The sequence below is a fragment of the Carettochelys insculpta genome, chromosome 7 (genome assembly GCF_033958435.1).
Source record: "Carettochelys insculpta isolate YL-2023 chromosome 7, ASM3395843v1, whole genome shotgun sequence".
Classification (NCBI taxonomy): domain Eukaryota; kingdom Metazoa; phylum Chordata; order Testudines; family Carettochelyidae; genus Carettochelys; species Carettochelys insculpta.
Genome location: NC_134143.1, coordinates 54,019,455 through 54,043,473, shown reverse-complemented (window position 1 = coordinate 54,043,473; position 24,019 = coordinate 54,019,455). Strand labels below are relative to the sequence as shown.

At 44.0% G+C, this 24,019-nt stretch overlaps 1 protein-coding gene across 1 annotated transcript in view; it reads left to right on the top strand.

The window, feature by feature from the left end:
• The first annotated feature begins 1,396 nt into the window (after window positions 1-1,396).
• The window catches only part of LHPP (phospholysine phosphohistidine inorganic pyrophosphate phosphatase), a 194,506-nt gene continuing 171,883 nt past the window's right edge, over window positions 1,397-24,019 (top strand). The window contains exon 1 of the mRNA XM_074999686.1: window positions 1,397-1,551. Within this exon, the coding sequence (XP_074855787.1) occupies window positions 1,424-1,551 (128 nt within the window). The 5' untranslated portion in view covers window positions 1,397-1,423. The remainder of the gene's footprint in view (window positions 1,552-24,019) is intronic.

The window sequence follows — 24,019 nt, the reverse complement described above, 5'->3', positions numbered from 1 at the left end:
GATAACAAAAGATTTGAAAAGAAGAATATTGGCGTTCGAAAGGAGTTGTTATAGAAAAATTCTGAGAATAGGATGGATGCAGAAGGTCACCAATGAGGAGTTATATAGGAAGATACAGCCAAAAGAGAATCTGCTACAGAAGGTTATAAAACAGAAGCTACAACTATTTGGACATATTTGCAAAATGAAAGACGAGCGAAAAATCAAGACCTAGTATTCGGCATAATGGATGGTTCGGATAGGAGGGGCAGACCCCACAGAGAATGGATAGATGAGGTAGTAGATTGGTGCGGAGCTAGTCTACAGAAACTAAGCCACTCTGCACTGTATAGGGAAAGATGGGAGGAAATAGTGAGAGAGGCATCAGACACCAACGGGCGCTGAGCCCACAGTTATTGATGATGATGATGATACAACTCCAGAAGAGAGAATGAAGCCTGAGCCCCACTGCCCTGAGTACAGGCAGGGAGGACCTAGCTGAAGCTGTGGGATGGAGTGGGGTGGGCTGTAACCTGAGTCCCAAAACAGGGATGAAACACTTGGGCTTCATCCCTGAGTCTCAATAAGTCTAAGGCAGCCGTGGCGACCACATTAAAATGGGGTCCCTGCCTACTTTGGGGTCCTGACCCACAGTTAGAGAACTGCTGCTGTAGATATTACTGTAATATGACTTGTAAAGGGCTGAATGAAAAGTGCTTGGTGCTGACTGTTAGGTGCAAGATCTTAGCAAGGACAATAATTACTTTTCTGATTAAAAAAACCCAATCCTCTAGCACCTTCAAGACTAACAATTTTATGTATTAGGTAATGAGCTTTTGTAGGTAAGAGCCACACTCACAGAAGCTCATTACCTAATAAATAACATTTTTAGTCTTTAAGGTCTGCAGCAGTGTTTCTTAAACTGTTCTGCGAAACATTGGTATCCTATGAACAACTCACAGGTGTGCTGTGAGCATTTGGAAAAATAAACTGATGGAATATATCTTCTGTTATTAAACCCAGAAACAATGTCCCTTCTTCGTTACTATTTTACCCGATTAAATTACTTCATTTTGTCTGTATATGTTGCTGTTTCTTTTTGACTTTCTTTCTTTTTCGGTCCGACCGTTTTTGTAAAGAAAATTTTCATAGGAGTTGTGCATAAAGAAAATATTATTGTTTGGTGCTCTGTGGTCTCAAAAAGTTTAACAAACACTGTGGTACGGGACTGCGTGTGTTTTGTGAAGCTGCAGCCTAACGCGCCGTGACAAGGTGGCTCTGCCCTGCCCCGGTCACCACCGGCAGCCGCTGGAGAACGCTGCCCGCCCCTGCACAAGTGACCCCCGTGAAAAACTACCTTTCCCAGCGGCCCTGGCGCAGGGAAGCGGTGGGACTGGGCGGGCCTTTGGAACCCGGTGCACCAGCAGGCACGGCCGGGCGCGTTATGGCTGCTTGGGCCCGGCAGCTTGCAGGTGTTAGGGGAGTGGTGCTGGATATCAGCGGGGTCCTGTATGACAGCGGAGGAGAAGGAGGCGGGGTAGCCATCCCTGGATCTACAGAAGCAGTGGAGAAGTAAGTGCCAGGCGCAGAGCCAGGGAGTTACACGCACCTCCCCTGGCCGCTTCCCGCCGGGCGCCGTGTTCAGGCTGGGGCCACGGCATCCTGCCCGCCTCGCTCGTCCCAGCCGCTCGCTCGCAGGAGAAGGGTCCGAACGAGAGGCGGGCGGGGCGGGCGAGGCCTGCTCCCTGTGCCGGTTGCAGTCCTGGCAGAGAGAGAGAAAGCCCACCAGGGCCCCGTTGGGGGCCACACGCCGCCCTCCCCATTGCCTGCCGCCTCTCCTGAGTGCCGCACGCGGGCCACGCTTCAGCTCCCTGCACCAGCTACTCTGGGGGAACGCCCATTCCACTTTTCTTCCCTCCCCCTGCCACTTACACAGCCTCCCCCCAGTGCATGCTGGGTGGCACACCCATTCCACTTTCCTTCATTTCCCCCAACCACGTGTCCTGGGTCCCATGCAACATTCCACTTCCTCTTACCCCACCGTGTATCCAGGGTGCCATACACCATTCTGCCTTTTATATTGCCAATTGCCCCTCCCCTGCTATGAATCCTGAGCGCCATGTACCATCTTACTTTTCCTGTCTCCCTGCCACCAATCTTGAGTGTCATACACCATTCCACCTGCTCCCCCCCCCCTCCCCGTTCACTCCATTATGCATTCTGGGTGTCATATTACATCCCAAATTTCTCATCCTTCCCTGCCCCCCATGTAGTCTGGCAGGTATTACCATCCCACACTTTCTCTGTCCCTCTCCAATGTATGTGTCTTGAGTGCCATATACCATTCAACATTTCACCTCCTTCCCACAGCCCTGTGACTTGGGTTCCTCCCAGTTCCACCTGCTCCCCACTGTATATTCTGAGTGCCGTACATCCGTTTGCATTGCTCAACTTGTATCCTGTATACCACACATCATTCTACGTTGCTCTCTGGGAGCTGCAAACGATTCCATATTTCATCTTGCCCTCCACCTCCCCCAAATGTACCCTGAGAACCAAACACAATTCCGTGATTTCACTTTTCCTCCTCCCCTCCTCTCCGACTCCTGGGCCATGCATCTTGAGTATCAAGTAGAATTTCACTTCTTCCTTTTGTCAAGTGTCCTGGCTGTGACATTATTCCACATTTCACCTACTCCTGGTCTCATGTATCCTGGGTGCCACATGCTGTTTTACAGTGTTTCCCACTACCACTCACTTTGCATGGTGAATGTGATACACCATTCCCATATGCTTTCCCTTCCAGCTACCATGCATCTTTAGTGCCACACAGTGATCTCCATATGCTCTGCCCCTCCTGCCATTCATTAACAACATTGCGTCCTCCCCTCCAAACCGTGCGTCCAGGATGCTGTGTGTTCATGCCTACTGACTTGGGCTTACACTGTTATTTTACAAAGGAACAATGTTACAAAGGAATTTATCAGAGACTGTTTATTATTTCCATTATTTCCTTCATTATTCACTGGGTGTTGATTTATCACATCTGGGCCGTGTCTACGCGTGCCCTAAACTTCGAAATGGCCACGCAAATGGCCATTTCGAAGTTTACTAATGAAGCGCTGAAATGCATATTCAGCACTTCATTAGCATGCGGGCGGCAGCAGCGCTTCGAAATTGACGCTCCTTGCCGCCGCGCGGCTCGTCCAGACAGGGCTCCTTTTCGAAAGGCCCCCGCCTACTTCAAAGTCCCCTTATTCCCATGAGCTGATTAGCCCGCATGCTAATGAAGTCCCCTTGTTCCCATTAGCCGCCTGCATGCTAATGAAGCGCTGAATATACATTTCAGCGTTTCATTAGTAAACTTCGAAATGGCCATTTGCGTGGCCATTTCGAAGTTTGAGGCACGTGTAGACGTAGCCCTGATGTGGATACGATAAATCAATCTCCAAGCTTGCTGCCACTGATGTCACTACTCCACCAAAATGAGAAGAGAAGCTGGCGTCAAAGGGAGAGGAGCTTCTGCCAACCTTACTGCATTCAAGAGGTGGCAGTAAATATGTCAATTTCAGCCCACAGCTGAGGTAGATCCAGCAGTGCCCTATAGTGTAGACCAGGCCACAGTCTGATTGTGTGTTCATTCTGAATTTTTCCAGAGTCGTCAGCTGCAGTGAGGCTGGTGCCTCAAACATCAGGACTTCAGCTAGTTGAGGGCTGTGTTCTTTTGATTCAGAGCCTTAACTACTCACTGCCTTAGTATACATCTGCAATATCTTTTGAAAATCTTTGAACATCTTTTGGAGTTTGTGCTAGATCTTCTAATTTTCTGGACCTATTTTCAAAATTAAGAGTTCTCATTAAAGAGACCCAGTTTTCCTCATTAGCTCATGCAGTGCACTGAACCACATTTTCTCAGAAACCACAGAGAATATCTGGGAAAGTCTGTCTCCAAATAATTAACCTTCAGCGCATAAGCTAACCTTTAAATATTGGTCATTAGGAGGAAGCTTTCCCGGGAGGCAGGTTATTCCATAGCTGTATTATGTAGGATTTCTTGTATCATCCACTGAAGCAGATGGTATTGGCCACTGTTGGATTAAATGGATTATTGGTCTGATCCAGTATGGCAGTTCCTATGTTCCTGTAATGTCCATTTGTGGGGTAGTGTTCACTTGAAAATGCTTCACATGTCTGTATGCGTATGTGCATTTATGCCCACTGAAATACAGAGGAAGACACCATGATTCTACAGCATCCAGAACAAAGGCGACTTTTGCCAAGTTCACCAGGTCAAGTCCTATGCCTTGACAAAGGTGCCAGTGGCATGTTCATGTCATTGAAGGGTACAGGAAGACAGAACTGTAGTTTTTAAAGCCTTGTCTGAAATTCTTGTGCTCCCCAGCTTCAACACAATAACTTGAGTAGTGGAATTAGTGATTGAATCCTGCCATATTTGCATACTATAATTTCAAGGATCTGATTTTTCAGAAGGGATACTTAAACCTCTAAGCCGCTCCCACCCAATTAGGGTGGTCTTTGTCTGAGTTTTAGGCTGTCTGACATCTATCTAAGGGCCTAATCAAGCAGTTCTCAAACTGTGGGATGGGGCCCCAAAGTGGTCACAGTCACAATCATGTTCTAATGAGGTCACCAGGATTGCCTTTACATTTGCTATGACCGAGGGCTGAATCTGGATCCCCACTGCTTGGAGTGAAGCAGAAGAAAAAGCCCAAGGGCTTCAGCCTTGGGTGGCAGGGCTCAGGTTACACGCCCCCTGCCGTTGGCTGCAGCCTTTGGGCTCTGGCTTCGGCCACTCCTGTCCAGGATGATGGGGGTTGGGCACCGTCTGTAGCCCCCCTGCTTGGAGCAGCAGGTGGGTCAGGCTTAAATCCAGTCTCCTGGAATCCTGTAGTAATTTTTTGTTGTCAGAAGGGGATTGCAATGCAATGAAGTTTGAGAACCTCTGAAATCCAAAGCTCTTTTAAGCTCTTCCACTGACTTCACTGGCTTTTGATTGAGCCTTTTTGGAGTTTTGTAAACTCTGACTCTGTGGCTAGAAGGTTTGACTGCAGAGGGGCGGCCCTTCTTCCAACTCTGAACTATAGTCTGAAAATGTGGGTATATTTTTAAAGCAAAACTTTAACATTCTTTTCGCAAAAGGACTAGTTCAAAAAGCTTATAAGGAGGAGTCAGTGCACCTGTAGCTATGAGCACATTGTGCTATGATTTTCAGAAGTGCTGAGCATTGCCAATTCACAACAGTGGCTTTTAACCTTTCCAGGCTAGTGCACTCATTTCAGGAGTCTGATTTGTCTTGCCTCCCCCTGAGTTTCACCACTTGCTATTACTGAAAAATTGCTTAACATAATTTTTACCATGTATTATAAAATAAAGGAATCAGAAGATAAATATTGTACTTGCATTCAGGGTATATAGAGCAGTATAAACAAGTCATTATCTGCCTGAAATATTAGTTTGTACTGAATTTGCTAGTGCTTTTGCAGTAAAACTAGATAAGTATCTAGATGAGTTGAGGTATCCCCAAGAAGACCTCTTTGTACCCCATAGGGTGTTCGTGCCAGAGATTGAGGACGAGGGATTTGCAAAAACTTTATGATGTAGCACTTCTGAAAATCAGGCCATTGATTGAAATTTGGCGTTTAACCGCACCTGACACTTCTGTGTTAAACAACCACTGCACCATGGCCTAGTGCAGGGGCCTGCAACCTGTGACTCTGGAGGCTCTATAAGGATTTCTTTGTGGCTCCCAATGCTATAATTTCAAAATAATAAACAAACAAAAAACCCATCTGATTATTTTTGATAAATGATGAATGTCTAAAAGCCCAACAGTGAACAACTCATTTAATAGCAAATGATATGTGACCTGAAAACGTTGGCTAAATCCTCCTTTAATATGTGCAGTGCATTGTGGGATATGGTACCGTATCTGTGTTTTGACTATGTTGCTAATGAAGTCTTGATTTTGAAAAGGAAAAGGCTGGAAATAAGGCATAAATTCTTACCACTGAGAGTAATTAACCATTGGAACAGTTAACCAAGGGTCACAGTGGATTTTGCATCACTGACAATTTTTAAACCAGATTGGGTGTTTCTCCAAAAGATGTGCTGTAGGAAATATGTTGGAGATGTTCTATAGCCTGTGTCATTCAGGGAGTCAGGCTGGATCAGGAGTCATCAACCAAAATAGCAGGAAGAAACATTTTTTCCAAATTTGGTAAAAAACTCAATAATTCAAGAGCTGCAATGCAGGTGAATACGATATGTAACATAATAAATAACAACAAACCATATGTTTCGTAACCCCTATTTTGAGAACAGCGCACACTGTGATGTGTAATGCAGTCCGTGTTTACTGCAGAACGTTCACAAACTTCGTACATATTCTGTTTTCTCACCCTTTACATGTGTGCGTTTGTGCCACTGTCTTCCTGTCTTTCACCCATGATGCTACTTTAATTATGCCAATTTTACTTCATGTTTAATTTCACTTTTCTTTCTTAAAATGTGTGTTGCTCTTCACAGCAGGAACGCCACAAGCTTCCTTTCCCTTTTCAGAATCAAAACTTTATTAGCAACATAATCAAAACACCGATACAGTATCAAGTCCCGCAATGCACTGCACATATTAAAGGGGGAGATATCCAACATTTTGAGATCCCATATAATTTGCTGGTTACGTATGAGTTCATTGTTGGGCTTTTAGACTGTCACCATTTGTCAAAAATAATCAGAAGAGTTTTTGTTTTTGCTTTACAGTTATAGTATGGGTGCCACAAAGAAGTCCTTAGGAGCCTCAGGTTGCAGACACCTGGCCTAGATGATAGCAATGCTCCCTTCTGGCCTTTGAATCTGTAAAGCATGGAATTTGGCCTGTGCTAAGTTTGCTAGACCAGAACATAGGCATTTCCAGGTATTTTATTGGGAAATTCTCTTTTGTAGTGTCCTGAATAAAAGCCACAGTGGACAGTTATAACTGGATTAATATGAAGTTTTAAAAATCAGATTGGTTCTATTTCCCTTGCTGCCTATAACATAGAGAAGAAAGATGGTTTTATGGTTGGTGACACTAGTGTGAGACTGAGGAGTGCTGAGTTCAATTCCTTGCTCTGCCACTGACTTCTTGGATGGCCATGGCTAAATCATTTAATCCTGTGTCTCGTTGTCTGTTGGTGAAACAGGAATAATAGTTCTCCCTTTGTCTCTGTAGACCACAAGCTGTTTGGGACAGGGACTGTTTCTTACTATGTGTTTATATGTGTTTATACAGAGCCTAGCACAGGGTCTCTAACCTAGGCTAGTGCTTCTAGGTGCTATCACAGTAAACATAAACAATCATCTCACTGCCACAAAACAGGTAATTTCTTATGAAAGTGGGAAAATATTTGATAATATTTGCACCAAAATCCCCCCTGTATCCCTGAAGGTTTGTCTTTGTTATTTTTATGTTTTAGAGCTTAATTTTTTAATTTAGGTTTCACACTGTTACTAAATAGTTGTGTTGCTGTATGTACTGAAGCTTCTTGTATGTGGGCAACATAAACTACAATTTAATTTAAAGTAATGTCAGAAGTATGTTGGTTGAAATAGCATTAAAACTGTGGCCTTGGGCACAAAGCGGGATGTTATGAGTTTTCCCTTGATATCCTGGAAATGCCTAAGCCCTTGTTCTTCATTAGAAATCACTACATTTCAGCAGTTAATTTGGTCTGTATGGCTGTTTGACCTGGAGGAAGCTGAAGGGAGTCTTCAAAGTGGGTTTTGAGATGCTAACTAACTATAGACCCCTGGATGCTCTCTTCAAATAGTCAAACTCATTTGGGTTGAATCTGAAGTGTTGCGAAACTGGAAGACAATGTGTGATGTTCACCCTGTGGCGTAAGGACTGTAGGAGGCCCCTGGCACAGCAGAGCCACTGCTGCAACTAGGGCTGGGTGTACAGAGGAGTCTGTGTCCCCATGTTTGGTATGTCATCTTTGGCATCAGCTTGGGAAAGTGGGTGGATGGATTCTGCAGAGGCAGTGGCGACAGCCTCCAGGCTGAGGGGAGGCCACCTATTCGGGTTGTGAACTGCAAAGTGGCTTCTGTATACTTCCCAGTACAAAGCCTCTTTGTTCAGATGTGTGTGGAGAATGGAGGGCAAATTTCACCCTATGTACACTGCTAAGCTTCTGGCTTTCTGCCTAAACCAGTCTGTGGGTTCCACGATGCCCTTAGGGCACAACACTGCACTGCACTCTCAGTGGTCATAGGAGCTCTTCTCCATAGGCTGCTAGGACTCATTGGCTGTTTCTACACAGGCCACTTCCTTTGGAAGAGGCATGCTAATACACAGAGCGAAAGATGTTAATGAGGCGTGGATGCAAATTCCCCACGCCTCGTTCACATAACATCATGTGATCTGGAAGACCGTTTTTCCAGACTCCAAAACGCCATGTAGAAGTGCGGCCCCCGGGGGGGCTTCTGGAAGGACGTGCTTCTTCCGGAGGCCCCGTCTTGCCAAAAATTTTCGGGAAGGGGCCTCCGGAAGGAGGACTTCCTTCCAGAAGCACCCCTGGGGCAGCCCTTCTTCACGACGTTTTGGAGTCTGGAAGAACAGTCTTCTGGACTCCAAATCATGTGATGTTATGCTAATGAAGCGTGGGGAATTTGCACCCGCTCCTCATTAGCATCTTTTGCTCTGTGTATTAGCATGCCACTTCCGAAGGACGTAGCCTGTGTAGAAACGGACATTATGTTTCAAGCGGGCCTGTAGCCTCTCTGAGCTCCACATGCTTGACTGCTGGCACTCATGTAGCTTTGCTCTATGGGACAGTGTTTTAGGATGTATCTTTGTCCACTTTGGAGGGATAGTACAAGCAGGCTAACCTTACTTAGACGGTGTGCCAGGACTGAGTCTGCCTCTCTTTTCTCAGATTCTTGCATTTTATGCCCATTCCTACTAGCACCCAGGAACCAGAAAGCATAAGAACATCAGAACAGAACATCCTTCTGTGGTCACCCATTCCCAGCTTTTGACAGACACTAGGGACACCATTCATACCCATCCTAGCTAATAGCTATTGATGGACCTGTCCTCCATGAATTTATCTAGCTCTTTTTTGAACCCTGTTAATGTCCTGGCCATCACAACATCTTATGGCAAGCAGTTCCACAGGTTCACCGGGTTGCATGTAGAAATACTTTCTTCCATTTACTTTAAACCTGCTACCTGTTAATTTCACTTGTTGACCCATTGTTCTTGTGTTAGGGGAACAAGTAAATAACTTTTCCTCATTTTCTCAACACCAGTCATGTTTATAGACATCTATCATATCCTGCCTTAGGCTACACTTTTTTAAGGTGAATAGTCCCAACCTTTTTAATTTCTCCTCTTACATTCCGAATCCCTAATAAGTTTTGTTACCCTTTTCTGAACTGTTCCAATGCCAAGATACCTTTTTTGAGAAGAGGCGACCACATCTGTTTGCAGTATTCAATATGCGGGTATACCATTGATTTATATTGAGGCAATAAGATTTTCTTTCTTATTTTCTATCCCCTTTTTAATGATTCCTCAAAAACAACAGGAAGTCCTGTGGCACTTCATAGACTAACAGATTTTTTTGGAGCATAAGCTTTTGTGGGCAAAGACCCAGTTCGTCAGATACTTATGTGAGTCTTTGCCCCTGAAAAGCTTATGCTCCAAAAATCTGTTAGTTTATAAGGTGCCATAGGACTACTCATTGTTTTTGTGGATACAGACTAACACGGCTGTCCCTCTGATAATTAATGATTCCTGACACTCTATTTGCTTTTTTGACTGCTGCTGCATGTTGAGTGGATGATTTTAGAGAACTATCCACGGTGACTCCCAAGATCTCTCTCTTGAGTGGTAACAGCTAATTTAGTCCCCATAATTTTGTATGTATGTTCAGGATTATATTTTCCAAAATGCATTAATTTGCATTTATTTACATTTGCCATTTTGTTGCCCATTCACCTAGTTTTGTGAGATGCTATTGAAGCTCTTAGTTAAATTGAAAGCAGATCATAATCTTGTGCAGTTCACTATCATCTGTAAATTTTGCCGTCTCTCATTTTGCCCCTTTCTACAGATTGTTTATGATTATATTGAATAGGATTGGTGCCAGTACAGACCTCTGTGGGACACTACTAGTTAAGTACATTCAGAAAACTGACCATTTATCCTACCATGTGCTTCCTTTTTTTTAAGCAGTTGTCAGTCCATGAGAAGACCTTCCATTTTATCCTGTGGTTGCTTATTTAATAGCTTTCAGTGAGGGACATTGTCAAAGGCTTTCTGGAAATCTAAAGATACTGTATCCACTTGATCCCCTTGTCCACATGCTTGTTGTTCTCCTCAAAGCACCCACCGAAATGACAAAAATTAGCTCAGCTCACCAGAACATGCAGCTGCCAAACCCTTCTCATGGGACCTAAATGAGCATTGCTATTTCTCATTGTCCTTAAGAGATATACTTTGCATGTGCACATCTAGGAGGATAGGGTCATAATTAAAAATGATCTCGATAAATTGGAGAAATGGTCTGATGTAAACAGGATGAAGTTTAATAAGGACAAATGCAAAATGCTCCACTTAGGAAGGAACAATCAGTTTCAAACATACAGAATGGGGAGAGACTGTTTAGGAATGACTACAGCAGAAAGGGATCTAGGGCTTATAGTGGACCACAAGCTAAATACAAGTCAACAATGTGATGCTGTTGCAAAAAAAAGCAAACATGATTCTGGGATGCATTTACAGGTGTGTTGTGAACGAGACACGAGAACTCATTCTTCTGCTCTACTCTGCGCTGGTTAGGCCTCAGCTGGAGTATTGTGTCCAGTTCTGGGCACCGCAGTTCAAGAAAGATGTGGAGAAATTAGAGAGGATCCAGAAAAGAGCAACAAGAATGATTAAAGGTCTAGAGAACATGACCTATGAAGAAAGGCTGAAAGAATTGGGCTTGTTTAGTTTGGAAAAGAGAAGACTGAGGGGCGACATGATAGTGGTTTTCAGGTATCTCAAAGGGTGTCATAGGGAGGAGGGAGAAAACTTGTTCTTTTTGGCCTCTGAGGATAGAACAAGAGGCAATGGACTTGAACTGCAGCAGGGGAGGTTTAGGTCGGACATTAGGAAAAGGTTCCTAACTGTCAGGGTGGTCAAGCAGTGGAATAAATTGCCAAGGGAGGTTGTGGAGTCTCCATCGCTGGAGATATTTAAGAACAGGTTAGACAGATGTCTGTTAGGGATAGTTTAGACAGTACTTGGTCCTGCCATTGGGGCAGGGGGCTGGACTTGATGGCCTCCCGAGGTCCCTTCCAGTGCTAGTATTCTATGATCTATGCAGCACCTATGAATCCTGATCATTGTAACATTGTTATTATACTGATCTTGATCTTTGTGCCTCTTTTGCTAGATCTTCACTGTTGATTTCCTATAGTTCCTTGGCACTTATATACCAAGGAGCAAGACCAAAGTGACAGCCAGGCTACGTCTACACGAGCCCCAAACTTCGAAATGGCCACACAAATGGCCATTTCGAAGTTTACTAATGAAGCGCTGAAATGCATATTCAGCGCTTCATTAGCATGCGGGCGGCCGCGGCGCTTCGAAATTGACGCAGCTTGCCGCCGCGCGTCTCGTCCAGACGGGGCTCCTTTTTGAAAGGACCCCACCTACTTCAAAGTCCCCTTATTCCCATCAGCTCATGGGAATAAGGGGACTTCGAAGTAGGTGGGGTCCTTTCGAAAAGGAGCCCCGTCTGGACAAGACGCGCGGCGGCAAGCCGTGTAATTTTCGAAGCGCCGCGGCCGCCCGCATGCTAATGAAGCGCTGAATATGCATTTCAGCGCTTCATTAGTAAACTTCGAAATGGACATTTGCGTGGCCATTTCGAAGTTTGGGGCTCGTGTAGACACGGCCCCATAGTCACAGAAATCTGGTGCAGGAGGAATATGTGCCAAGCAAAAACATTGTTCATGGTATTCAACATAATTGTTTAAGAATCGTCACTTTGCTCAGTAAAGTCCGGGAGCCTTATTTATCTACTTAGACAAGAAATTGTTCCAGCTCACGTAATTTAAAACTCTTATCGACTCATTATCTCATCACAGACTGGTCATTAATACTGTGTTCGGATGATAGCATAGGTTAGTGTGTAGTTTTATGCACACAGACTGAAACTAAAAGCTCCTATTAAAAATGATTTAACCAAGATTTCTAAAGAATCCTAAGTTCAATTGCAAATAAATAGAAACTCCTTAAGTCAGTCAGATTCATACAATACTCATTTGGCATGATATATGCCGAAATAAATCTCTTAATAAATATGTGTTTTATTCTCTATATGATTCATAAATATATTTTAATACATATATACTACTGAAAGGATGTCTGTGCTCTCATATAATGGGAATCTGAATTCTCTTCAAATGCTTTGCTGTACCATCTACTGCAGTCACAGCACTGAAACTGTCATGTAATGTTACACAAGGACAAGACACAATAGCAACATTTTCCTTCACATAGTTCTGACATAAAGGAAGTCATTTTTCTTTCTGCTTTAACTAGGAATATAGTTGTGAAAATGTGACTATGACAGCAAATGCATCCATTCCTTCTTAGCATTTTGTTTAACTCTAATGTACCTGTCTCTTTTACAGTTTGAAATTATTATTGGAATATTTTAGGATTTAGTATACTCTGAAGGGAAACTCCCAAATCAGAGGTTGAAAGTAACAATCTGCATAAATGGGTATTTTGCTACTTAGGCAAAGTTCAGCTCTTGGTTATGCTGATGTAAATCTGAAGTAAGTTCAACAATTTTGCTGGATTATTCCAGTTTTACACTGGTGAAAGCATTAATACTACAATTGACCGAAACGAAACAAAACAAAACAAAAAGTCTGAAGCAGATCAGTCTTACACAAAAAGTGATTAAACTAATACAAACCTAAAAAATTAAAAACGGAAGCACAGCTTCAACCCCAAATAGACATTTGAAAAAGGAGGTGTGTCAGAAACTCCATGAGTACCCCTACGAATGGTTTTCTGTGGAAGGCACTCAGGACAAAGATAGGTAGCAGTATAAAGCCTAAGACAAGTAGAATGGTTGGAGAATTTGTCTGGTTATCTATTTTGCAGAAAATCTTTTCATGTAGCGATTCCTAAATCAAGGTGAATTGTGATTGTTTGTTAGTCTTTCATGTGAAGCAGTATCCATTAGTTGTTAAAAAAACAAAAAATCACCACCTTATAGTAGTGCTGATTACAACATAGGAAACTATCTGTGTAATAGAATTAACTTGCATAGACCAGGATATCACATTTGTAATGTATCCAAAAATACATCAGCAATTTAAATGACTTAATCAGAACTAACCTTAACAGCTCCTTTATTCTGTACCATTATGGTCCTGATTGATTTACACAGCATGAAAATGAGGTTCACTTTTCATGTTGCAAATAGTAAGGAGCTGGTCAGTTACAAGACAGAAGGTGGTTAAACATCCATAAAACATGCCCATCATGAGATCTGTTGTTTGCATTTACAGCCTATTAGCATATACATCTGAAAAGCATGCAGAGGTTAGACATTTACAACATCCTGTTGTTTGGTCAGTATAGTGCATCTGTTAGCACAACTTTTGACAGGGCTCTTTGAAAGAGCAATGGAAATCTTAGGCATACGGAGGCTGTGGAGCAGCTGGACATCCATGTTAAAATAAAATGCCTGCAGAGTCTTAACAAGGCTGAGATTGCGAGAGAAACAAGCAAAATTGCAATCATAAAACAATTCACCATGTGAGGATGGGCGGAAAGGGGAGTAGTAAGTTGGTACATGGAGATCAGTTGCAAGTTTACTCAGAGCCATCTGAAGGTGCATGTAGAACAAGTAATAGACATTCACAGTTTTAGCCTTAAATCTTTTCACACCATCTGCTGCAGACATGATGAATTTTGAGAGCAGATATTATATAATGTTTTCAAGCATGAACTGTAAGACTGAGAAGCCGGGGTTGAATTTGCCAAGGAAGAGACTGTCAGCCAAAGATATCTAAGCGTGTTACAAATATTCATTAACAAATTGTTCCTCAGCTCAGTCTTTATCAATGAAAAGTGCGGAGCTCAAAGCTCTTTACAGAGGAATGTTTGCGTCAGTGTTTAAAATGTGAGGTGCAGAGAGATGAAGGAACATGCTCATGGTCACACACTAGTTCAGTGGCTGAGTTAGGAGGAGGACTGTGGAGAACAGCATTTCTGTTGCTGTAAATTTGCCATAGCTCCACTGAAATCAGTAGTTATGAACATTTGCCCCTGCTGCCAATCTGTCCCCATGTTTCTTAGTTCCCTGAGTCCATTGCTGTGTCTACTGGACCACACATTCACCAAGTTTAGCAGTACTGTGCTTGATTATTATTTTGAAGACCCTTCTTTCCTGAAATGATGTACAGCTCATGCATGTGGATGTTTGCAGCTAAAAGGAGACAGCACTCGTGCCTCTCCCTTGGAATTTAAATGCAATTGACATTTAGCATCATGTGTTGTTTATTATCCAGTGGCATAAGTGACTAGTTTTTAAACATCCACCAAAGGATAGATAATGAGGGGAAATATTACCATGATATTTGTCACTTAGTTATACAATGTCACTTCATATTCTGTAGCATCGAGCAAATTATACATCAACTAATCAATCCATACAATAATCTAATGAGATATGCTGTTATTTCTATCTCACAAATAGGAGGGTGACACGAAGACATCGTACTCATTATTGAGTGACCACCAAGACTGTTATTTCACAGTTTACAGATGGGAACCCAAGTTATGGCTCAATTTACAACTACAAGATATTTTTTCCTAACTTCCCATCTCATAAACTCAATCTGGACCTGAGAATCAAGCTGGGTCTTTTTCTTCCCACATATCACCACTGATACAATTCGTTTAGGCCTGTTTAGTCCCTGAACTATGCTTGTGTATTATTTCCAGTGGAGGCAGGGTACCAAGGAGTAATTGATTGGAAATCAGTCAACAATTCAGTTGGTGCAGTGTAAGAAGGAATAGTCTTGCTTGCTCACTGTTTCTTATTTGTGTTGGTGCTTCAGGGCTTATAGGAGTAGAAAGCAGTAAAAATAGTTTTTGAGTACAGAAGTCAAAAGATGTGTAGATGCATGGAGAGGATCTGTTTAATTAGATTGGTGCCATTTCTTCTCAGTCACTTCTCAGCTTACCTGTGTGAGAATTTACATCTTACGAGTATGATATGAAATAAAGCTGATAATGTACCGATTGTGTTATTTGCAGTGATAGAGATAGTGAGGCAGATTCATCCCTTGTGTAACTCCACTGAAGTAAAGATAAACCAGGCTGGAATTTGCCTTTTTTCCTATCACAAATGTCTGCTGAACCTTTGAAGCTAATACAAAGGGACATTGAGGAGAGAAATAAGGACACATCTGTAAATTTAGATAAGATTTGCTGGTATAGGAGAATGTTCAGGAGAAGAGACAGAGGAAAATGATAAATATTCTGTTTTAAAACTATAGGTATTGTCTCCCTCAAATAGGGAAGGTTGGCAAGAATAGAAGGGAAGTAGATACTTGTGTTAGGCATATAGTGTCTAATTCAAAGCCCATCAATCCATGGATGAGAGTTTTTCTGTTGATTTCAGTGACATTTCTATCAGACTCCTAATTTAGAGATGAATCTGGTGGTGGTTAAATTAGATTTGATAAAGGAAAAGATTTCAGATAGATTACATAAATACTACAGCAATCTTCATTTTACACTAATGAGAGTATAGTGTTTGGGCTGTTACTGTAAAGTACTGCAGTGCATGTAAAATAAGAGTGAAAGGAACACAGGTGGGAGAACGGACTTCTTTTCAGTGAGCGAGGCCAAGTGAATACTGGGATAACCACAGTGAAGTCAAAATAGTTATCCCTGTATACTTTACTGTCAGTAATAAAATAGGTGAGTACATCACTGCTCTTGTTCTTCTAAAGGCGCACAGATGGCTGAATAATCCACTTTACCTGCCTCTTTGAGAGCATAAAAAAGGATTAGCTGACTAGGAGGCAAAGTTTCTTTTCCTGAGTTAGGAAAACACACATGTACAAACAGCCTCACAGGAGAGAGAAAGGGCCATAGGTGGTGATGAGTAGTGCAAATGCTGGTTGGAGGGCTCCAGAGGAGCAGGGTGATGGTTCTGCACCAGGGGCTGGAGAGAAATGGTGTTTTGAAGGGCAAACCACCGCATTTCTCCAGCTGCATGGGTGCACTCTGCTCCTCTGGAGTTGCCTTGCCCATGCTCACACCACTTGTATGGAGATATACATCCAGTAAAGCTGGAAGGGACCTCAGGAGGACATTGAATCCAGTCGCATGGCCTCTTGGCAGGACCAAGCACCATCCCCCAGCCCCCTTTTCTGTTTGCCTCAGATTCCTAAATGGTCCCCTCAAGGATTGAAATCACAACCTGCGTTTAGGAGGCCAATGCTCAAACCACTGAGCTGTCCCCGCTCCCACTTGCCACAGCAAGGGGAGACAGTGGGATGCTGGCCGCGGGAGCCAGCAAATAGCCCATGAAGGACGGGGATCGTGGTAGGTGATGCCCAGAAATCCCCTTCAGAATTTCCACCTATCTCCTCACCCTCCTCTAATTAAACCTGATTCTCCTCACACACCAGCATTCAAAGTAAAATAAAAAAGCTGTTTCTGCTGTTTTTCATTGCAAATATACAGCATTTTATCTGTGTTATGGGTTAAATAGGTTTTTGGGTGCTAAACTGGGAACGTCACTACCATTTATAACTTGTTTCTATGGGAAAATGTGTTCTGAGTTCCAAACAACTGACTTACAAGTAGACTTTCGGAACACAAGCCCTGGGTTATAAATTGAGGACTTCTTGTATTACGTTTCTTTGGCTCTTGTATGTGATAATTAGTTGCTTCCAAGACAAACTGTTAACCATCTGTCAGTATGGAATAAAGGTCAGTATACTATTATCTGATCATACACATTAATAATAATTGAAACCCGAACATTCAGATTTTTCTTTGGGATAGGAACCAATAGATAGCATTGAGAAGCTTACTAACGGAGACCTGGTCTATACCAAAAATTTAGGCTGAGCTAACTACACATTCTGGGAGATGTTGTTAAGCTGACCTAAGTCCCAAGAGATATAGTTAAGTTGAACTAGGTCCCTGAGTTGACACAACTTGCTCAGCAGAGAGGTTGATGGAAGAAGTCAATTGCCACTTCTTGCAGGGGTGGATTTATTACAGTAACGGAAAAGCTCCTTTTGCCCCCTAGCAAGTAACTTCTTTGCAAGGGTACAGCTTCAGTGTTACTGCTCTGCCACTGTAGCACTTGGTGTGTAGGTTCTTTTCCTAAAATATTTAATTAGCTTTGGGAAAAAAAATACACACACACACATACACACACACACAGATGCCCATTTATTTAGTGCTAGCTAGTAAGCCTGTTGTAAACAGAGACATTAACAAAACCAAGATGTCTTGTGGCACCTTATAGACTAACAGATATTTTGGAGCATAAGATTTCATGGGCAAAGACCCGCTTCATCAGATGCATCTATAAGGTGCCACAGGACATCTTGTTGTTTTTGAAGATACAGACTAACTCGGCTACCCCTCTGATGCTTGTCACCATGTGAGTGCCATTAAAAAACATTCAAGTATCACTTTTCACTGAAGAATTACACAGTCTCGGAAACTGGAGGACAAACTGAGCCCTGGAAGAAGGGCTGTGGGAAGCAGTGGGGGAAGGGAGGCGGCAGAGCCTGAGGTCCCATGACTGCGGACAAGGCCCAGGCCAGAGCCTGAAGCTGGGTGGCTGAAGCATGGGGCCTGCCACTATCCAGCCGCAAACCAAAGCCCCGCAACCAGAGTCTGCTGCCCTGCTACTCGAGGGCTAAAGCCCAAAGCTGGGGTGCAGTTAGTTTTTTGGGGGTTGTGGAGGGGGGATGTAAGTTGTAAGCTATGACTTTGGGCCACCCTCTTGTCTCATTGCTCACCTCATGAGCATTACTGCTTAGCTAACTTGAGTTATTTTACCCTATCTTCTCAGCGTAGTAAAGAGCGATTAAATAGGTTTGTGTAGTTTTGATTGCGCCTAGTATTGCACGGGGTTGAAAGCAACTTAAGTTTCTTACCTCCAGGTGTGTGATACTGCAGTACCTGTTAGAAGTTTGAGTGTGGGTGAGCCCAGGGCAGGAGGATGGGGGGGGATGCGGGAATCAGGGGTGGGGTCAGGGCAGGGAGGATTGGAGGATTCTGGAATAAGGTCGGGGCTGGAGGTTTGGGGGTTCAGGAGTAAGGACAGGGGACCGAGGGTGTGGAGCGCTGAAGGCAGGGGGATGGGTGTGCAGGAGTCAGGGCCGGGGGGTGGGGGAGGTTCAGTAATAATGGCAGGGGGATATGGGACATGCAGGAATCAGGGCAGGGGGCTAGGGTTGGGGGTTCAGAAATCAGGGCAGAGGCTGGAAATGAGGGGCTCAGGGCAGGGGGTATGGGGTGAGTGTGGGGGGCACCATTTTGGGAGGGTGGGGGGCTGAAGCCATACATACCATTTCTCTGCTGCTCCCTCTGATGGTCAGGGAGGGCATGCAGACCCCTAGCCAGCCCCTTTCACCTGCTTCCTTAGCAAGACAGCCTGCAGGAGAGCCCCAGGAGGTCGGTTGGGAGCCATTGCAGGTCAGTGCCCCAGCCTGAAGGTTTCTCTGAGTTGAGCCCCTCGGTGGCTTGTGCCCAAATATCTGCATGCTCCTTAGCTGTGCCACTGCCGAAAGCCTGAGCCTCACTGCCTCTGGGAAGGCAGGGAACTCATCGGCTGCCTGGTCCTCCAGTGTTGTTCCCTATGTGCTTATAGACGTGGCCAGGGCCCAGCTTCTGCTGGTGGCACCAGCCACCGGTCCCAAGGTGACATATTGAGCAGCAACAGGGAGAAGTAAGGGCTGCTATTTTGTTCTAGCCCAATATCCCTTCCCAGTAACAGCTCAGGAGTCTGTGGCTTCAAGTAAGGTTCCCTGGCGGCTGCAGGTGACCATATTTCACAAGCTAGAATTTCCCATGAGTTTTTGGAAATTCCAAAATAAGCGTAAGGGGCGGCTTCCAGTCAGGTCATCGGTGCCTTGAAAAAACCCTTTCTGAGTTATATTTTACACTTCCAGTCCTAAAGGAAACACTTAAATGCAGAGACGCGTAAATGATGGGGTATTATGATCTTTAGACTCGTTATCCCCATAGTTAACCAACAGAAGCCAAAGCAAAAAGTTCTGATATTTTTCTGTTTCTCTTGTATGTTTCCCACATAATGGCTACATCTACACTAGCCCCGAACTTCGAAATGGCCACGCAAATGGCCATTTAGAAGTTTACTAATGAAGCGCTGAAATGCATATTCAGTGCTTCATTAGCATGCGGGCGGCCATGGCACTTGGAAATTGACACGTCTCGCCGCCATGCGGCTCGTCCCGATGGGGCTGCTTTTCGAAAGGACCTCGCCTACTTCAAAGTCCCCTTATTCCTGTGAGCAGATGGGAATAAGGGGACTTCGAAGTAGGCAGGGGCCTTTCGAAAAGGAGGCCCGTCGGGACGAGCCGCACGGCGGCGAGGCACATCAATTTCCAAGTGCCGTGGCTGCCCGCATGCTAATGAAGCGCTGAATATGCATTTCAGCACTTCATTAGTAAACTTCGAAATGGCCATTTGTGTGGCCATTTCGAAGTTTGGGGCTAGTGTAGACACGGCCAATTTGGTACAAAAAGGTAATGAAACCTAGAACATAAAAATATGCTTACAAGCAAACAGAGCATATTGCTGTGTTGTCAGCTAAATAGCAGCAACCCCCAAGAGGACTGGCTGAAGAACCCTAAATAATTTCCTTGCAATCAGTTAATAAATTGTAAACCCTGGGGCTATTAGCTTCATGCTTTGCAGTAACATTGTAGAAGACTCTGAAGTAACTAAGCAAATTGTTGGAATTGATATAATGGCCAAATGGATTTCTTCCTTTTTTTTTTTTTTTTGCTTTGCATTTCATTTCTGTAGGATTTTATTAAGAGAACACATTAAAATGTATAAATAAAATTGGCTTTTCAATGGCAAAATAATTAGGCAGTTCACCTTTTGTTATCTGGTAAATTGCTGTGCTATAGAATTGTATCACTTATGTAGGTAGAACAGTCTTTCACAATACCAGGTTATAGCATTTGTTCAGAAAATGTGGTATACTGCTTGTGACTGAAGCCAGTGCATCAGAGAAAAGCAAGCCTCTTCTTCTTTCATCTCCAGCAAACTCGATAGTTCACCTAGCAAATTGTACAATGCTGCACATGTAAGGAGAAGGTCTTTGCTGACCTCTGTGATAATCATGTTATACTCTAAAGCAGGGGTTAGCAACCCCCGGCACAGGTGCCAAGAGTGGCATGCGGTCCAATTTTCGTCGGCACACAAGGTGGGAACTCAGTCGCGCGCCTCCTCCCCCATGCAGCCAGGAGCTTGTGCAAAGTCATGCCTCCTGTGGATTAACAAAAGACCAACTAATGCTACCAACCACCACCTAAAGAGTAAGGCTTTGCATCTTAATTTATGTATCAAGAAAGCTCTTGTAAATAGAACTATTAGTGACTTTAAAAATATCACCAGCGCTCGGACCATATATAGAGGTCAAAAGGTGACATTTCTGCGCTCTGCCTCGGAAAGGTTGCTGATCCCTGCTCTAATGTATTAGATTAACAACCCCTGCTCTAAAGCATTAGAGTAACTTCCCTTTATGCATTGTCATAAATGCCAGGGCCTAGTCTTTCAGTTCTGCTTAGGGAACTGTCCCATTTGCATCAGTAGGGCTACACCTACACCACAGCAAGTTTTCGAAAGAAGTCCTTCCAGAAGATCTCTTCCAAAAGAATGTCTTTTGAAAGAGCTCATCCACACACAGAAAAAGCTGATCAAAAGAGTGATTTGTTCTTTCAAAAGAGAGCATCCACACAACCTCCAGTCTTTCAAAAGAATGGACCAGGAATCAAAAAATCAGGCACCAAGAGGACTGCTCTTTCCAAAAAAAGGGCCCGTGGAGCATCTACATACATTTTCTTTTGGAAGAAGGTGCTCTTTGTGAAACAGGAGTGGAAGAGGGCTTTCGAAAGGAGCAGTGTGTCCTTTCAATTTAATGTTGAATAAACGCTTTTTGTGTGTAGACGCTCTGCTGGATATTTCAAAAGAGCATCTTTTGAAAAATATCTTGGAAGAACTTGCTAATGTATACGCGGCCCTATGGCTGTTTGATCTGAGGAAAGCCCAGTAGGATGTGGACCCATTTATTTTTAAGGGAAATTTGTTCAGCCTTTTAAAAATCCAGATGTGGAATTGTTTGTACACTCATCCCTTGTTAAACGAGTACTTTATTTACGAGTACTCACTTAAACGAGGAACACATATACCCCCCCTTGTTCACTCAATGAGTGAACTTCCCCTGCTAATACAAGCTTTACCCCCTTCCCGCAGCTCCAACCCGTGGCAGCCTGACCCCCCCGTCAGCCCCACGCACCCAAACTGCTGAAACCTAAACCCCCCACACCAGCCCCACGCACCTGAACTGCCAAAACCTAACCTCCTCTGCCAGCCCCCGCACACTCAAACTGCCGAAACCTATCCCCCCGCCACTGGCCCCCCTGCACACCCTAACTGCCGCAACATAAACCCCCCACTGGCCCTGCACACCTAAACCGCTGCAGCCTTAACCCCCCACCGCTGGCCCCACAGACCCAACCTGCAGCAGCCTGAACCCAGCCCCCCCACAGACCCAACCCTCCACCAAGTTTTAACCCTCCCTCCCACTCATGTCCCCCAACTGCCCCCAGCCTTTAACTCCCCATTACGCCAGGTTCACTTACCTTTCAAAAGCAGCGCCACCTGCTGCCACTCTCAGCACTTGAAACCAATCAGATACTTTTACACGGATTTTAGTAGGAATTTAGCATCCCTCTTATGAGTTTTCACCTTCGAGCAAAAAGTTAGGAACCAATTGTGCTGGTATAGTGAGGAACGAGTGTATTCTGAATATGTTTGAAACCTCTTACATAACATTTCCTGTCACGCATTACATTGTCTTTACAAGTTTACTGAGTCCATGTACTGTCTTAATGATTTCAGTGACAAGCATACTTTTATTTACCAGTACAGAAGAACTCTGAGGTGTGTGCACTTGAATTGCATGTATCTTGGGTTAACGCCACTCTGGGTGACAGGGAGCTGGTGCCTGGCTCCGGGCTGCCCACCACTCAAGGGAGCCGGGAAACCGACCAGCTCTGCTACTGTGCTGGTCAGTTTCCTAGCTCCTGTTGGAGGTGGCAGCCTGACTCTTGGCTGCCAACACTGGCAGGAACAGGAAACCGAGCAGTGCAGCACCGCTGGTCAGTTTCCTGTGAGCTGGGGGCAGCCCAATGCCAGGCTCTCAGCTGTCCACCACTCACAGGAGACAGGAAACTGACCAGTGGTGCTGCACTAGTCAGTTTCTTGGTTTCCCCCAGTTACGTGGGGTTGGGCAAAAACACAACCTCCTCATAAATCAAGGGTCTATTGTGCAGAGGAACTCTTCTTTTTTTTTTTTTTTTAAACAATAATACCGGACAACATTGTTACTTCAACGACTAGAGGAAGGCTAGATGTAAAGTGAGCTGTCAGTTATTTTGTTTCAGTTATGACTAAGTTTCAAAGTATTTTATTCTGGCAATTACATACAGATAGCTTATAATCACCCCCCTTGCTTGAGGGCAGGCACTTACTGACAGATGGTTGGGTTAGAAGTTTTGCCGGTTGTGGTTTGAGGCAGCTTCTCTAGGCTGTGATCCAGTGGCTTCACTGAAATCAATGAGATTATTCACCTGCTTAAAAGTAAGCATGTACCAAAGTACTTTGCTGACTCAGGGCCTTATTTACATAGCACATCCTCTCTGTCAAACTGCACCTTGGGAAAGACGAAGCCTTTGGCAGTTGGATCCTAAGGGCCTGATGCAAAGCCCATTGAAGTCAGTTAGAGTCTTTCTGTTGATTTCAGTGGGCTTTGGATCAAGCCCTAAATACACTGCTGCTACTTAGCCACATGTTTGTTCATTCTTTCTGGTTAGTGACTCTTTATGCCATGACCAGATGATCTTCTGTCCACACAATGTGCTCAAGCCACCTTGCTCTTGCTAACCAAATCTCCTCTGTCTCAGATGCTATTTTTGCCTCTTTTGTGGTCACCTTGTGCTTCCATTCACCCATGTCCTGTCACTGGACTCAGGTACAGCTGCTCGCCTTAAAAATCACATTCCCTGGTGGCCATCACAAGGCATCACATTTTGTCCCACCTTATCCTTATGAAGTCTGAATCTAGTCTCCTCATTCACTGTCTCAGTTTCCTGTTGTTCCACTTTTGGCTTCCTCTCCTCTTTTGAAGCAGATAGTTTAGAGGTAATCCAAGGAAAGATCACAAAGAGGATAAAAGGATAGAAGAGAATTGCCTCTGAACTGAAAGGAAGGGATATTAGAATGTACAGTTTAGAGAAACAATGCAGAAGGACACAAGAAAAGGAGGAAAACATTATTTAAGGTGGTTTAGGGTGAGCTGATATGAGTAATGTTATGAAACTATGGGATTGCTGAAACACCATGAAAAGAAGCTGTTCAAAAGCAGATTTGCTAAAACGCTGGTAAGCATAGGCCGTATTTTAGAAACATAGGTCTCCAAATCTGTATTTAGGTATTTAAATAAAATATGAACCTAGGAATGTTTAGCGGAGCATAGGACTTGCCAGATTGGGTCAAATCCAAGGTCCAGCGTCCCCAGCTAGTCTAGCATTCTGTCTCTGCTAGAATATCAATAACAGATGTTTCAGACTGGCATAAGAATTCTGCAGTAGGCATAGGTGAAATATTTCTGTCCCCCTTCAGACCTCTTCCTGTTCTCTAATAGTTAGAGATTGCTATAAGACGTGA